Source organism: Neovison vison, chromosome 1, assembly GCF_020171115.1.
Source record: "Neovison vison isolate M4711 chromosome 1, ASM_NN_V1, whole genome shotgun sequence".
NCBI lineage: Eukaryota > Metazoa > Chordata > Mammalia > Carnivora > Mustelidae > Neogale > Neogale vison.
Genome location: NC_058091.1, coordinates 128,646,980 through 128,664,328, shown reverse-complemented (window position 1 = coordinate 128,664,328; position 17,349 = coordinate 128,646,980). Strand labels below are relative to the sequence as shown.

Genomic DNA, 17,349 nt, shown 5'->3' with positions numbered 1-17,349 from the left:
TAAATAAATAAAAATGAATTATATATATATATATATATATATATATATATATATATATGCATGCCTGGGTGGCTCAGGCAGGAAAGTGTTAGACTCTTGATTTGACTGAGGTCATGATCACAAGCATGAGACTGAGCCCCATGTCAGCCTCCACACTGGGTATGGAGCCTGCTTGAGATTCTCTCTCTCCCTTGCCCTCTGCTCCTGCCCCACTCCATTCTCCTATTCTCTGTCTTTTTTGCAAAAATTAACTAATTAAGTAATTGAGTTAAAATTTAAAATTAAAATAAAACAATAAAAAATGGAGTACAAGCCCTTGATCATAAGATTAAAGAGGAGAGAGGCCACACCAGAGGGCAAAGCCTGCTCTTTGACCCATGGAGGAAGGGAACCAGAGGCATTTTTCATTGCTTGATGGGCAGGGAGCCATGTGCAGAGAACAGCTTCATGGAGAATCACCTAGAGGTGTCCCATATTGTCAATGATTGCCAAGAAATGAGCAGTGCCCACCAGCTAACCCCACTCAATTCCCTCCATTGTGAGCATCCTGAGACAGAGACTTCCCCAGGCACAGCACACATGCTATCAGGTTAGTTCTCTGTTAAAGAGATTTATATGGGCTCACATGAGACTGTGTGATCATTTAAAGTAACTAAGCTCAGATTTTCACATTTGGAGCAATGAGGAATGTCTGTGGCAAGAAATGTAATAATCAGAAAGATGGGGGAAGAAAACAGAAATACTCACCACTTGTGGTGGTACCAGGAAAGTCAATGTGAGGGCAGGACTGGCCTCTCCTGGGCTCACTCAGGAATGAAAGACACAGGTCAGGAAGAGTATCCAATCTCAACACACTATCAATCACCAGATGGAAATTGATTTAAACTTGGAGCCACTTAACCCCACATGCAGTTTCAGCCCTGTGTCCAACCTGGGGACCAGTCCCCACACACAGAGATCTTAGGGAACTCAAGTCCAATTTTAAATGGCCAACACTGAGACCTGTAGGTTCCCTGCCTTGCACCTCTTCTGTTCTTACCTTCAACCCTTGGCCAAGCATGTCTTTTATAAGGCAGTGTCAACAACCAAATTCTCACCTTCTCTCTACATCTGAATTTCTGGTCCGAGGTCCTGCCCCGTGAGGCTGCAGAGCAACTGACTTAAAATTCAAATTATGCCCTCCTCCTCTTTGTCGACTTTGGGAAAATTACCTAATCTCTCCAAACCTCAGTTCCCTTATCTTTAAAATTGATACCTACCCCGTAAGGTCATTATAAGGTTCAAAAGAAATAATGAATGTAGGGGTTTCTGGGTGGCTCAGACAGTTAAGCATCTGACTTCAGTTCAGGTCATGATCTTGGTGTCCTAGGATCAGGCCCCGGGTTGAGCTCTGTGCTCAGCACTGAGTCGGCTTATCCCTCTTCCCCAGCCCCGTACTTGCACACTTGCTCTCTCTGTCAATTGAATAAACAAAACCCTTAAAAAAAAAAAAAGAAAGAAAGAAAGAAAAAGAACATAAACCACAGTATCTGATACATCGAAATGCTAAAATAGAAGTTTGCTCCACATGCCCTTCTGTTCCTCAGGTACCAGCATGCTGCCAGTCCTCCCTTCATCCACTAATCCTGTCCCTTCAACATGACAGCACGGCCCACTCTCCTGCTAAGCCCTCCTTATCCCAAACACACACCTGTACTCAGCCTGCCTTCTGGAACCACCTACTATCCAAACCAAGACACTGATTTCTGAGCCATCATCTGACTCCACTTCCCTACCAATGTAACACCTTAGAGGAAGCACATGGCAATCCTTTCAGAGTTGGGGTACTGAGTCCACACTGTGGGCATGCCAAGCCCTATTCTTTCACTTGTTAGTTAATGTGACCTTGGTCAAGCTACTTAATGCCCCTGTGCCTCAGTTTCCCTATCTATAAACTAGGGGTATAACAGTGCCTACCTCACTAAGCCTGTTGTGAGGATCAAGCATATGAAAAGAAGTCTGAGGGCTCTGTCTAGCATCTAGTAAACAGGTACTTTTTTAACCTTGACTCTCCATGAGAGTATTTAGGCCGGAGGCTAGGCACATATGCTATCCCATGTAAGCAGACAAGTCAAACATCTTTGCTCCTCTTAGGCATTAGAGGAGATTTAAGTAGGCTTTTTAGAGCAAAGCCTTGCTATCCCCAGTGTGGTCCACAGACCAGCATCCACATCATGTGGGAGCTCATTCAGAAATGCAGATTATCGGGCCCCACTTAGCCAGACTGAAATGGAACCTACATAGAGTGGCCCCTCCCCATATCACCATAATATAATATTTAAGTCTATACTCTCTATAGGAAGATGCCACAAACTATCATTGATGGACTGCTGCTGGCTTGGAAAGATCCAGAGGTGGCACTGGGCTGGGCTGGAGCTAGGAGGGGCCAGCTAAACCTCCTCCACAAAACCACTGGCTATGTTTTTAGAGAATTTGCTGGTACCTTGTTGTCCTTCCATTTAAAAACTAAGTTTAAGGCAACAGAAAACTAAGTGCTGCATGTTATAACCCTTGACCTTTTCTGAGCAACACGTGTAACTAATCAGTCCCTGGAGGTCAACAGCCAAGGAATAATTACAGGGAAGGAGACAGGGAAAACAAATGAGAGTAAAGAGCAGAAAAATCATTCCAACTGATCCAGGAGCCCCTTCAAGTCCTTCCAGGGGGAAGGGGTGGGGCACAGCCTTCATCTTCTAAGACATCGGAAATGACCAAATGCTGTTGCCTTTGGTCTAAGCAATCAGGTCCCCTCGCCCATCAGTGCTCTCATTCCACCTCTACACACAACTGTCACCAAGGTAATTAACTAAGAGGAGAAATCCACACAAATGCGAGAAGGAAGCCACCTTCCTAGTCCAGCCCCTACAACTATTATTATCAAATTATCTAAATGTGAAAGCCAGATCAAACCCAAATGTGCCTCTCTTTGAAAAAATCAAGGAGGACAAAAGGCAGATATCCCTAAGAGAATTTCCTCATGTCACTCTGAATTAGCAGCTATGTACGATTATAAATAAATATAACATTATGTATGCATGTACTAAGTACATGTGTAAATACATACACATATACATGTACAAACTTCTCTGTGCCTGTATCTGAAAGGTTTGGGAGTGGGTCAGGAAGTCCTTGTCCTCAAGTACTAGAGTAACTCAAACATTTTCTACCCTCAAGTGGGGTGTCTAAGAGATACACAGCAGGAAAACAGCCATGAATCATACGTCCTCTCTGTTTCAAGTACTGACAGAGTTCTCGTAAACACACAGAATATAAAACAATGACAAAGTTAGAAAATTTTACTAAATACTCATTTTAAAACCAAATCAAAGCAAAAAGAATATTTATTTCCCCACACTCCAAATCTCGTCTCTGAACTTTGTGAAATTTCAACCAAACAATCTTGAAGCCACAATCCGACACAGGAAAGATGATGCCAGATCCACCACTACTCTTTTAAACAACCTCAAGCAACCCAGGAGGGGCTAGGACAAAGCATTCCTCTAAGCCAGATGCCCTCAGACTGAATGGCTTACCCAAAGATAGTCAGTTTTTTGAAACAGCTTCAGGAGAATAGGTGTTATTTCTTCTTTGAAAGTTTGGTAGAATTCCCCAGGGAATCCATCAGGGCCTGGGCTCTTATTTTGGGGGAGGTTTTTGATCACTGCTTCAATCTCATTACTAGATATCGGTCTATTCAGGTTGTCAATTTCTTCCTGGTTCAATTTTTGGGAGTTTATAATTTTCCAGGAATGCATCCATTTCACCTAGGTTGCTTAATGCAAGTTGGTGCAGCCACTTTGGAGAACAGTGTGGAGATTACTCAAGAAATTAAAAATAGAGCTTCCCTAGGACCCTGCCATTGCAGTACTGGGTATTTACCCCAAAGATACAGATGAAGTGAAAAGAAGGGCCATCTGTACCCCAATGTTTATAGCAGCAATGGCCAGTCGCCAAACTGTGGAAAGAACCAAGATGCCCTTCAACGGATGAATGGATAAGGAAGATGTGGTGCATATACACTATGGAGTATTATGCCTCCATCAGAAAGGGTGAGTACCCAACTTTTGTAGCAACATGGACGGGACTGGAAGAGATTATGCTGAGTGAAATAAGTCAAGCAAAGAGAGTCAATTATCACATGGTTTCACTTATTTGTGGAGCATAACAAATAGCATGGAGGACATGGGGAGTTAGAGAGGAGAAGGGAGTTGAGGGAAATTGGAAGGGGAGGTGAACCATGAGAGACTATGGACTCTGAAAAACAATCTGAGGGGTTTGAAGGGGCGGGGGGTGGGAGGTTGGGGGAACCAGGTAGTGGGTATTAGAGAGGGCACAGATTGCATGGAGCACTGGGTGTGGTGCAAAAACAATAAATACTGTTACGCTGAAACGAAATAAAAAAATATTATTTAAAAAAAAAAAGATACAGTCAAATTTCCCAAAGTAGTGATATGGCTGAGGGTTTAAATCACAGAAGGAAAGGCGCTATAGGCAGTGATGGTCTAAATGAGAAGCCTTCCAGAACTGCAGAAATGTCAGCTCCAACGTCACTGCAGTCTTCACTTTAAAATCAGAACTCCGTGACCTGGAGCTAGCATTGAAATCCTGGAGAACAAACAGCTGTCTTTCCTCTATATTCCTAAACTTAAGATTCTGCAAGGTAAGTACAATGTGTCCTCTGCAGCAACCAGCATTGTGTGAATATGAAGACATATTCCTTAAAGATACGGAAATAATTTTCAACCACAGATAAACGAAATATAAGAGATTCCTTTGGATTTGAGAAATATATTCCAACAATCCCCACTCATAGGGAAAACCAGAGAAAAGACCTCCTGTATCTTCTGTGGTGGTAAAAATCTTTTTCTTTTTTTTTTTTAAGATTTCATTTACTTATCTGAGAAGGGGGAGGGTCAGAGGGAGAAGCAGACTCCCTGCTGAGCAGGGAGCCCGATGCAGGACTTGATCCTGGGACTCCAGGATCATGACCTGAGCCAAAGGCAGTCACCCAACCAACTGAGCCACCCAACCTGCAGTGGTAAAAATCTTAATTAGACCCCAAAGAACCAGGCAGTCAAGAGAAATTAGAGCAACAATCTTATACCATCACCATACTTTAGAATTATCTATGTAGTTTTTTACAAATCCCAATGGCCAGGGCACCCACTAGACCAGTTACATCAGCATCTTTGGAGGCAGGCCTCGGGCATCATTACGTTTTCAAGCTCCCTAGGTGGAGTACAGAGTACTGAATGAGATTATTCTACAAATATCTTCCAGATCATAAAGGTCATTTCAGCTGATTGTGGGCCCCTGATACAATGGGACAGGAGTCTTTGTTTAAAACCCGCACCCAGCTGGGGAGGCGCTTGAGGCCATGCACACCCAGTGCCCCCCTACACCCCCAGGCTTAAAGGGCAGTATAGGAGTTGCCCACCCAGGGGGTCTGCCTGGATGAGCAGGGTCCAAGAGGCCCCTGGGTCTGTATTTTCACAGGGTGCCTCCCTGGCAGTGGTACAAGAGGCTCTGGAGACAGGCTGGGACATGAGCCCACACAGAGGCCAAGCTGAGCCCGCCGCACAGAGGAAGGGCACTGTTAGAATGCCACAAAGCCCCCTGGTAACTACTCTCTCAGGAAGAATGAATACCCTCTTAACACAACACACATTTAAAACATAAGGGATTAAAAACATAAGTACATTTCCTAGCTATTGATCCTCTGTTGACAGAGACGGAAAACTCACTCCACCCGAATTTTTAAAACGTCCTCGATGTTTACCATTGATACCCTCCATGTTTCCCCCAATTTAAATTCAGCTTGAGATCATTTTGCTTGGTTTTATTTGACAGAAAACTTCTGGCAGAGTAGGTAGAGTGAGGATGTGTAAAAAATTCTACCAGAGTCAATTCATGCTTATTCAAAACATTTAAAGGCAAATTTTACCCAAGAAATCTGAATAAAGAGAAAATCGAACATACTGCACACATTTCCTAGGATAATATTTTAAACAACAGAACAGTTGAAGGCATAAATTTAGAATGGCAGGGAAAACCATATAGAAGTATTCAAAAATTAGTATCTTTCTACAAAACGTTGAATTTTTTTAAAGAACGTTTTTATCAAAAAGAAAAAAAAAAAGAAAGAAAGAAAAAACAACCACTAAACCTAAGAGTGTTTAACAATATGAACTCTGAAGGCAAGCTGCCTGGGTCTGAACCCAGACTCCAATACTACTTTAGGTAAAGTGCCCTTAATCAGGTTTAATCTTTTCAGGGCCTCATCTTTCCCGGATATCAGAGGTTCTGAGTCAGACTATATGGATCAGATTCAGGCTGTACATGTTAGCTGTGTGGGCCCATTTAACCTCTCTCTTAATACTAAAACAAGAATAGTACCTACCTCCTGTCTGGAGAAACTGGAACCCTGGTGCACTGCTGACAGAAATGTAAAGTGGTAAAGCTGCTGTAGAAGACAGTACGGCAGTTCCTACAAATATTAAACACAGAATTACCATATGAGCCAGCAATTTACTTTGGAGTCTATACTCAAAAGAACTGAAGGCAAGATCTCAAACATATTTCACAACCATGTTTGTAGCAGCATATTTACAATAGCCAGTTGGACAAAATGTGGTACGTTCATACAATGGAATCTAGTTCGGCCTTAATAAGTTGGGAACTTCTGACACACGTTACACATGGAAGAACCTTGATTACATTACACTGAGCGAATTAAGCCAGTCACAAAATGACACGCGCTGTCTGATTCCACTTACATGCGATCCCTAGAACAGTCGAAATGATAGAGACCAAAAGGAGAAGGGTGGTTGTGAGGGACTTGGGACAGAGTGGGAGTAGGAACAGGGAGTTAGGGTTTAATGGGTGCTGAGTCTCAGTCTGGGAAGATGAAAAATTTCTGAGAAGGATGGTGGTGATGGATTACACAACAATGGGAAATGCACTTAATGCCATTGACCTGTACACTTAAAAAATGGTTAAGATAGTCATTTTTATGTCTCGTACATTTTGCCACAATAAAAAAAAATAAAAATAAATAAGAAAGAATAGTCCCTACCTTCTAGAGATGTAGTAAGGATGAAATATATGTAGTGTTTAGAGAGTGCCCAGCACAGAGTAAGCCCTCCGTAAATATTAGCTACTATTTTATTTTCCTGCCTTTGTAGCTCCCTCCAGTCCCCATTACTGTGTTCTACAGAAACAGATGCTCACTGACGAGATTCCAATCCTCCCCCTTGGAGCTGTATACCTTCCTCAATGAGACAGTTCCAGCTCAGGCCTTCCTTCTAGAATAAATGTTCCTTCCTTGGGACAAAACTTCCACTGCAATCCAATAAAGAATCCATCTAATTTCTGCAGTCTTCACACATAAAACAGAGATGACCATGTTTTAAAAAATATAATTTTATTGTCTTCATTTCCTAACTGGTTTGTTAGGAATTTTGCCTCTGGGCTTATAGGCTAATAATACTGTGTACATCTGACAGAAGGAAAAAGGAAATTCTCCCTGCTATTTGTAAATATTCTTTCACATTTTATCACAAACAAGACTATTTTTACTTCTTTTTATCATTTTAAAAAATCTGTAAGTATGAAAATTTCCAAGCATACACAAAAGTAGAGAGTCCAACTAGCTCTCATATAACCAGCTTAACAGCCAACATTAACCTTTGTGACTCAGCCAAAGGCTACATTCTCTCCCCAAAATATCAGAACAAAACCACTGAAGCAATGTTCAACCACCATCGTCGTCATCATCATCACTATTTTTCCTCTACTTTTAAAAGGACTTTTCTTTAAAACAAAAAAAGAAAGAAAGAAAGAAAGAAAACACTTCTTTTCTAGGGGCACCTGGGTGGCTCAGTCAGTTGAGCAAGCAACTCTTGGTTTTGGCTCAGGTCATGATCTCAGGGTCATGAGATTAAGCCCTGCGTTGGGCTCCATGCTCAGGACAGCCTCCTTGACAGTCTCTCCCTCTGCCTTACCCACTTGCGTGTGTTCTCTCTTTTTCTCTCTCTCTCTAATAAATAAACAAATATAATCTTTTTTAAAAAAACTTCTTTTCCTAAATCTTCTTAACTTCTTTCATTTTTTTTCTTTGAAACTACAAATAATTTCAATATCTACCTTGCTAGGATTACTGTGAACATGTAATATACATGAAAATGCACAGCTTGGTGTCTGACACATGTTTGTTTCCTGAGAAAAATTAGTTCTCCAAAACCACCATCTCACCCTACTCCAAGACAAAAGACACCCACACATCTCTTTCTCCATTTTTCATCCCCTCCTCTGGACTTCCCTTCCTAACACTGGTCCTTGCTTCCTTCCTGCCTCCTTCTAAACCAGGAATCCCAAACACACACAACTAATCACAAATCCAATAATCCAGAAGACCCCAAATATAAAGACACATACAGGAAATAAATAAATTGAAGGGATAAGTGTATTCAACATTTAGAGTACAAGTCCCTAAAGTAAAAATAAAAAAGTATAGCCAATTCAGTGCCTGCATATGATTTAATAGAAAAATAAGGCTAGACACTACATTGTAAAATATCACACACAGGAATTCCTAATGCAAGTCATTCCTCTGGCGGGGGGTGTCTATATTTTGAACATTATACTCTTTTTTGATGATCCAAGAAGTTTTAAATGCTGATGAGATTCATTTCCTTGCAGTACTTTTTGCCCGTGGCAAACCTGCCACCTCTAATTTGTTTTAAAAAGAATTGTAATCACCCAATCAATCATACTCTTGACCTTCAGTCTCCACAGTCACTTCACTGTGGTCAAAATGGGCTCTAAAAATTCATGTTGTAACAATTCTATTGTCCTCAAGCTCCAAAATGCCAATGACAGGAATATAATTTGAGTCAACCCTCTGGTAGACAAAAAAAAAAAAAAAAAAAAAAAAAAAACACATGGACTTTCCAATTTGTCTTCTAGCAGGATTCTTTAAATAAAAGTGAATGTGCATGATATTATTAAGTAATAACTTTTCCTCCACTGGGGCTTAAAGACTTATAAATCACCCAAGTTTCTATGCAGTAAAACTAGTTTCTTCACCATAAAAATCACATGGCTCACTCTTAGTTTTAAATAACATACTGGGTGTGGTGAAAAAATAATGAATACTGTTTTTCTGAAAATAAATAAATTGGAAAAATAAATAAATAAATAACATATCTTTCTTTATAGGGAGGTACAGAATGACCAGTTCTCACCTCCTCCCTTGCTAGCATACACTTAATCTTCACTTCATTGGCATCCATCTTTCTCACTTGTATTCTACTTCAAAAGGAGCTTTCTTCTCACCTAGGCCAAAGCATTACGTTGTATTCATTTCAACATAGGAAAATGGTCAAATTTCTTCCAGGCAGAAAGTACCCACAACTTTTTTTTGGCTACAGTCTCCTCTGCCCTTCTCTTATCTCTTTATTTCTCAAGAAGGCACTGGGGCTTAAATATTGAACCTGCCTCATCTTCATTTTCTCAACCCAATGAACTCCAGGTTCTTGGTCCGTTGGAACTATCTTCAGTAGCGTCACCAACGCTCCGCCGTACACTCAATCCAATGGCCACTTTTCAGTGCTTATCTTACTTGAAGAATCTGTAGCATTTGGCACTATTGGTCATATCCTCTTCCAAAGTGTGTGCCTTCCCTCAATTTCTCCCCCTTCTCCTAACCTTCCTCCCACCTCTTTGAACACTCCTCCTCAGTCTCCTACAAGGACCCACATCCTCCAATCATCCTTTATCGGTCACCAACCCCATCGTTGGCCCTATTTTCTTCTTCTTTCCTTCCTTGGTTCCATCTATTTTTGAATATCACGGACTTCAATTATGCCAAGGTCTGTCTGCATTCCACCGCCAGTCTCCCTCATGAGCTCCAGTTCACACATGTGGGATTTCACCTGGGTATTGCCCAGGCACCTTAAACTCAATACATCCAAAATCTAATACTGGCTTGTGCATTTCTATATGGGGGAATACTACCAACCACTACCTAATTACTCAATCCAGAAAACTGGAAGGCATCCTTTAATCCTTCCCCTTTATTCCTGCTATAAAAACAACTGTGAGACCCTACTGTGTCTAAACTCTAAATCTCCAGGATTTGTGTCTCCCCCTCCCCCATATCCTCCACTACTGCTATTTCAGGCCTTCATCATCCCTTACAAGTGCAGTGCTCTACCTCCCATCAATACATGTAGCTCTGACTAGCTCTCCAGGCTCCTGTCAAAATGATCTAAAGTACAAGTCATATAAGGTCACTCTTCTACTTAAAACTTATCAAAAAAAAAAAAAAATCCAAAGTCCTCAGAGAGAGTCAAGATGGCAGACGAGTAGCAGACTGAGATGACATGAGGCCGCAGGAGTTCAGCTAGATAGCGTTCAAACCATTCCGAACACCAACAAACCCAACAGGCCATCAAAGAAAAAAAGAGCAGCAATTCTAGAAACAGTAGATCAACCACATTCTGAAACATAGGACATACAGAGAAGCGAATCCAAAGCAACAGGAAGATAGACCGCGGAGGGTGGGGCTGGTTCTGGGCAACCAGTGGAGCAGGAGACCGCAAAATCCGAAGACTTAGAAGTCTGTTCCTTTGAGGGACATCGCTCCAGAGGCTAAGTGGGGGTGAAGCCCTCATGGGGACAGTGTGGTCTCAGGTCCTGTGGGGTCACAGAAGCATTCAGGGTGTCTTGAGTGTAGCAGAGCTCACAGGTATCAAAGCGGAGAAGCTAACTATAAAGACAGAGCCTATGACTGAGCTCTCAGCTTAGGGTTACCTTAAACTGTGATCCGTGGCACATTCGGACCACTGCTATTTGAGCAGGGACCCCATAAGTGGCAGATTCAAGAACACCCACCTTCCTCTGCCAGAAGAGCTGTGGGCAAGAATCGGCTGGGTTTGGAGACTCCAAATGACACAGTGTGCCAGAGACAGAAACACTCAGTCACAGGCCAGGTGAGCTCAGGGCACAGCTGGAGACCAGGGAGACAGGAGTGAGTGACCAATTTTCTCTAAAGGTACACTGAGGAGTTGAGCCCTGAGCTCTCGGGTCCTCCAGGAGGAGGGTAGGAGGCCACCATTTTCATTCCCATCCTCCAGAGCTCTACGGAAAGGGTTCATGGAACAAAAACTCCCAGGAGCGGACCCAAGCAGACTATTTAGCCCGGCCCCTGGCAAGGACAGTGCAATTCTGCCTCCGGCAAAGACATTTGAGAATCAGTACAACAGGCCCTTCCTCCAGAAGATCAGCAAGAACATCCAGCCAACACCAAGCTCACTGATCAGGGAAAACAGTGGAATTCAAGAGGAAGGGAAAGCAAAGCATGGAATTCATGGCTTGCTCTCCATGATTCCTTAGTCTTGCAAAGTTAATTAAATTTTTTTAATTTTATTTTTTTCTTATTCGAGTTTTTCTAACTTTCCTTCTTTTCTCTTTTAATGTTTTTTAAGTAGTTTATCTTAACAATACCTTTCTTACAAAAAAATCTTTTTAAACATTCATTATTATAGTCATGTTTTATCCTTCATGTATCTAACTTTATTATTTGTATGCATACAGAGTTCTTGTTCTAAAAAATTTTGGGATACAATTTCATCTAATAGATCAAAATATAACATGAATCTAGCACAGGGCTTTGTTCTAGTCTCCAGCCAGAGCAAATTCTCTCCACTTTCTTCTTACTTTTTCCAACCAACTTATTTTATCAATCCCGTTTTTAGATTTCTTTTAAATTTTCTTCTTTGCACTCATATTCCATCCCTTCATAGTATTTACCCTTATTTTTGTATATATATGTTTTTCTTTCTTTAAAATTTTGGGAGGTAGTTTCTTCTAAAGGACCAAAATACACCCAAAATCAAGTGGGTGGCTCTGTTCTATTCGCCAACCTAATATATATTTTTTATTTATATATTTTAATTTTTTTTTATTTCTTTTTACCCATTTTCTTCTCCTCCCGATTTGGGATCACTTCTGATTTGATAAGCATACACTTTTCTGGGGTCTTTGCCACCCTTTTAGTACTTCAGTCTCTCATACATATATATATTCTTATCTGGATAAAATGACAAGACAGAAAACTCACCACAAAAAAAAAAAGAACCAGAGGCATTTCTGAAGGCTAGGGACCTAATCAATATGGACATTGGCAATATGTCAGATCTAGAGCTCAGAATGACAATTCTCAAGGTGTTAGCTGGGCTTAGAAAAGGCATGGAAGGTATGAGAGAAACCCTATCTGGAGAAATAAAAACCCTTCCTGGAGAAATAAAAGAACTAAAATCTAACCAAGCTGAAATTTTAAAAAGCTATTAATGAGGTACAGTCAAAAATGGAGGCTCTTACTGCTTAGCATATATGAGGGAGAGAGAGAATTCGAGATATAGAAGACCAAATGACAGAGAATAAAGAAGCTGAGCAAAAGAGAGAAAAACAACTAATGGACCACGATGAAACAATTTGAGAGATAAGTAATACCATAAGACAAAATAATATTAGAATAGTTGGGATTCCAGAAGAAGAAAGAGAGAGGGCAGAAGGTATATTAGAGCGAGTGATACTAGAGAATTTCCGTAATATGGCAAAGGAATCAAGTATCAAAAACCAGGAGGCACAAAGAATCCACCTCAAAATCAATAAAAACAGTTGCACACTCGTCATCTAATCATAAAACTTAAAAGTCTTAGTGAGAAAGAGAAAGTCCTGAAAGCAGCCCAGGACAACAAGTCTGTAACATACAATGGTAAAAATATTAGATTGGCAATAGCTTATCCACAGAAACCTGGCAGGCTAGAAATAACTGGCATGATATATTAAGAGCATTAAATTAGAAAAATATGCAGCCAAGAATATTATATCCAACTAGGCTATCATTAAAAATAGAAGGAGAGATAAAAAGCTTCCAGGACCAAAAAAAAAAAAAAAAATACTAAAAGAATTTGTAAACACCAAACCATCCCTCCAGGAAATACTGAAAATGGGTACTCTAAGCAAAGAGAGAGCCTAAAAGTAGAGACCAGAAAGGAACAGAGACAATATACAGTAAGTCACCTTATAGGCAATAAAATGGAACTAAATTCATATCTTTCAATAGTTACCCCAAACATAAACAGACTAAATGCCCCAATCAAAAGACACAGGGTATCAGAATGGATAAAAAAACAAAACCCATCTATATTTGCCTACAAGAAACTCATTTTAAACCCAAAGACACCTCCAGATTTAAAGTGAGGGGATGGAAAAGAGTTTACCAGCTAATGGGCATCAGATATAGCCCAGATATAGACGCTCAACTCTATCATCAACTAATCTTCGACAAAGCAGGAAAGAATGTCCAATGGCAAGAAGACAGTCTCTTCAACAAATGGTGTTGGGAAAATTGGAAAGCCACATGCAGAAAAATGAAACGGGACCATTTCCTTATACCACACACGAAAATAGACTCAAAATGGATGAAGGACCTAAATGTGAGAGAGGAATCCATCGAAATCCTTGAGGAGAACACAGGCAGCAACCTCTTTGACCTCTGCCACAGCAACTTCTTCCTAGGAACATCGCCAAAGGCAAGGGAAGCAAAGGTAAAAATGAACTACTGGGACTTCATCAAGATCCAAAGCTTTCGCTCGGCAAAGGAAACAGTCAACAAAACCAAAAGACAACTGACAGAATGGGAGAAGATATTTGCAAATGACATATCAGATACAGGGCTAGGATCCAAAATCTATAAAGAACTTATCAAACTCAACACCCAAAGAACAAATAATCCAATCAAGAAATGGGCAGAGGACATGAACAGACATTTCTGCAAACAGACATTTCTGCAATGGCCAACAGACACATGAAAAAGTGCTCTACATCACTCGGCATCAGGGAAATACAAATCAAAACCACAGTGAGATACCACCTCACACCAGTCAGAATGGCTAAAATTAACAAGTCAGGAAATGACAGATGCAGGCAAGGATGCGGAGAAAGGGGAACCTTCCTACACTTTTGGTGGGAAAGCAAACTGGTGCAACCACTCTGGAAAACAGCATGGATGCTCCTCAAAACATTGAAATTAGAGCTACCCTACGACCCAGCAATTGCACTACTAGGTATTTACTCTAAAGATACAAATGTAGTGACCCAAAGGGGCACGTGCACTCGAATGTTTATAGCAGTAATGTCCACAATAGCCAAACTATGCAAAGAACCTAGATGTACATCAACAGATGAATGAATAAAGAAGAACTGGTATAGGGGCGCCTGGGTGGCTCACTGGGTTAAATCCTCTGCCTTCAGCTCAGGTCGGGATCCCGGGGTCCTGGGATCGAACTCCGCGTCGGGCTCTCTGCTCAGCGGGGAGCCTGCTTCCCTTCCTCTCTGCCTGCCTCTCAGCCTGCTTGTGATCTCTGTCAAATAAATAAATAAATAAATCTTTAAAAAAAAAAAGAAGAAGAAGAAGAACTGGTATATGCATATACAATGGAATACTATGCAGCCATCAAAAGAAAAGAAATCTTGCCATTTGCGATGATGTGGATGGAACTAGAGGGTATGATGCTGAGTGAAATAAGTCAATCAGAGAAAGATAATTATCATATGATCGCCCTGATATGAAGAAGTTGAGAGGCAACGTTGGGGGCTTGGGGGGTAGGAAAAGAATAAATGAAACAAGATGGGATCGGGAGGGAGACAAACCATAAGACAAACCATAAGAGACTCTTAATCTCACAAAACATAAATTATATGTCAATAAAACTTTTTTAAAAATTAAAAATTTAAGAAAAGAATACCATTATAGTTGACCCTTGAACAACACTGGGGTTAGGGGATTGCCCCCCCATAGTCAAAAGTCCACATATAATTTTTGACTTCCCCAAAACTTTACTAATAGTCTATTACTGATTGGAAGCCTTACCGATAACAGCTGATTAGCACATATTGTGTATGTTATATATACTGTAGTCTTATAATAAAGCTAAAGAAAAAATGTTAAGAAAATCATAAGATAGAAAAAATACATTTAAAATACTATAAGAAATGTATGCATAAATGGATTATACGTGCTCTTCAAATCCATGTTGTTCAAGCATCAACTGTGGGTTTTTTTTTGCTTTTTTTTATTAATTTTTTATTTTTTATAAACATACAATGTATTATTAGCCCCAGGGGTACAGGTCTGTGAATCGCCAGATTTACATACTTCACAGCATTCACCATAGCACATACCCTCACCAATGTCCATAACCCTACCACCTTCTCCCTACCCCCCTCCCCCCAGCCACCTGAGTTTGTTTTGTGAGATTAAGAGTCTCCTATGGTTTGTCTCCCTCCCGATCCCATCTTGTTTCATTTATTCTTTCCTATCCCCCAAACTCCCCATGTTGCATCTCCACTTCCTCATATCAGGGAGATCATATGATAGTTGTCTTAAAACCGACAGACATATTTCACTAAGCATAACACCCCCTAGTTCCATCCATGCTGTCACAAATGGCAAGATTTCATTTCCATTTGATGGACATAGTATTCCATTGTATATACATACCACATCTTCTTTATCCATTCATCTGTTGATGGACATCAAGGTTCTTTCCATAAGAATCAACTGTGTTTAATAATGATCTTAAAAACTTCAGAATTTCTGACTAGCTACTAAAAAGGACCCAAGCATGAAGGGATAGCATTTTGTCCATTTTGGATTTTCCCTAATGTTCAAATCCATGCCTGGTTTGGTAACTACACAAGCAGTCAATCATTCCCAGTCATTTTTTTTTTTTAAGATTTTATTTATTTATTTGACAGACAGAGATCACAAGTAGGCAGAGAGGCAGGCAGAGAGAGAGACGAGGAAACAGGCTCTCTGCTGATCAGAGAGCCTGATATGGGGCTCGATCCCAGGACCCTGGGATCATGACCTGAGCTGAAGGCAGATGCTTTAACCCACTGAGCCACCTAGGCGCCCCAATCATTTCCAGTCTTTAAGGCATTGGCAGAAATTATGGAATACTCAAACTTCAAAGGATTAAAATTCAAACATAATCCCTTCTCCTTTGACTCAAATCTGGAATTTGGTTTGTATAATATGTCATATGTTTCATCAAAATATTTTATTTAAATTTTCTTGGGGAACCTGGGTGCTTCAGTCGGTTAGGTAGCTGCCTTCAACTCAGGTCATGATCCCAGGGTCTGGGACTGAGCCCCGCACTGGGCTCCTTGCTCAGCCAGGACCCTGCTTCTCTCTCTGCCTGCTACTCCCCCTGTTGTGATCTCTCTCTCTCTGACAAAGAAACAAAATCTTAAAAAATAAATACATAAATTTATTTATTTTCTTACTTTTTTTAAAACTAAATTTTAAAAATAAATTTATTTTCTTACTTTAAAAAAAAAGATTTTATTTATTTATTTGACAGAGAAATCACAAGTAGACAGAGGGTGGGGGGCGAAGCAGGCTCCCTGCTGAGAAGATAGCCTGATGCCAGGCTCGATCCCAGGCCCCTAAGATCATGACCTGAGCTGAAGGCAGAGGCTTAACCCACTGAGCCAGCCAAGCCCCCAAATTTTCTTACATTTTTAAGAATAACCTTATTGCTGTTTAAATGAATGAAGCATCAAAATTCTCCAGCTCTAAGTGCATGTCAATTGTGAAGAAATGTCACAAATGGGGTAAATATACTCTCCAATATTAATATTGAGAGTTAACCATCTTAGGACTTCAACCTCTAGATTGAATGACTTTGGCACTTTTGCTACCTCCATGGGACTTAACAATGATGACTTTCCTGTAACTATCAGTTACATATTTTAGGCTATATGTTACATATACTGTCAGAATTTCTCCTTCCATGTTTAAATGTTAGTACAATGCCTATATCTATCAGTAAAAGTTATTTATTATAACGTAGGGGGAAACAAGCACTATTATTACACTTGGACACCATATATAGATATAAGTAAAACTGTACAACTTTACTCAGTTTTATTTACTGTGGAAGGGAACAGATATACATACCAGAGGTTTATTTACATCTGTAGTAACAATAACCCTGAAATCATCTGAATGCTTCCTACAAGTAGCTCAAAGAATTTTAACCATATATTGGTCTTAGAACTTGCCTAAAATTAGTACCATTTTGATGTAAAAGCAAACAGACCCAACAACAGCGTGTTGCTTAAAATCAGAGGCAGTCAAGCAATGGCACAGACTAACCAGTGCTATTTTCTCTCACTTGTGTATTAAAAGCCAATAGAGTGAAATTTTTCTTCCTCTCTCTTTTAAGAGTATGT

The 17,349-nt window shown here is 40.4% G+C and overlaps 1 protein-coding gene across 5 annotated transcripts in view; it reads right to left on the bottom strand.

The window, feature by feature from the left end:
- The window catches only part of FARS2 (phenylalanyl-tRNA synthetase 2, mitochondrial), a 526,339-nt gene that overhangs the window by 468,570 nt on the left and 40,420 nt on the right, over positions 1-17,349 (bottom strand). For 2 of the 5 annotated variants that reach the window (XM_044258345.1, XM_044258336.1), the window contains exon 2: positions 6,440-6,526. Coding sequence is in view for 1 of the 5 variants with exons in the window: in XM_044258328.1 (XP_044114263.1) it covers positions 748-802; positions 6,440-6,526 (142 nt within the window). In the remaining 4 variants the exon portion in view is untranslated. Of the gene's footprint in view, positions 1-747; positions 807-6,439; positions 6,527-17,349 lie in introns of those variants that run through there. The other 3 variants (XM_044258328.1, XM_044258352.1, XM_044258359.1) reach the window with 3 other exon arrangements.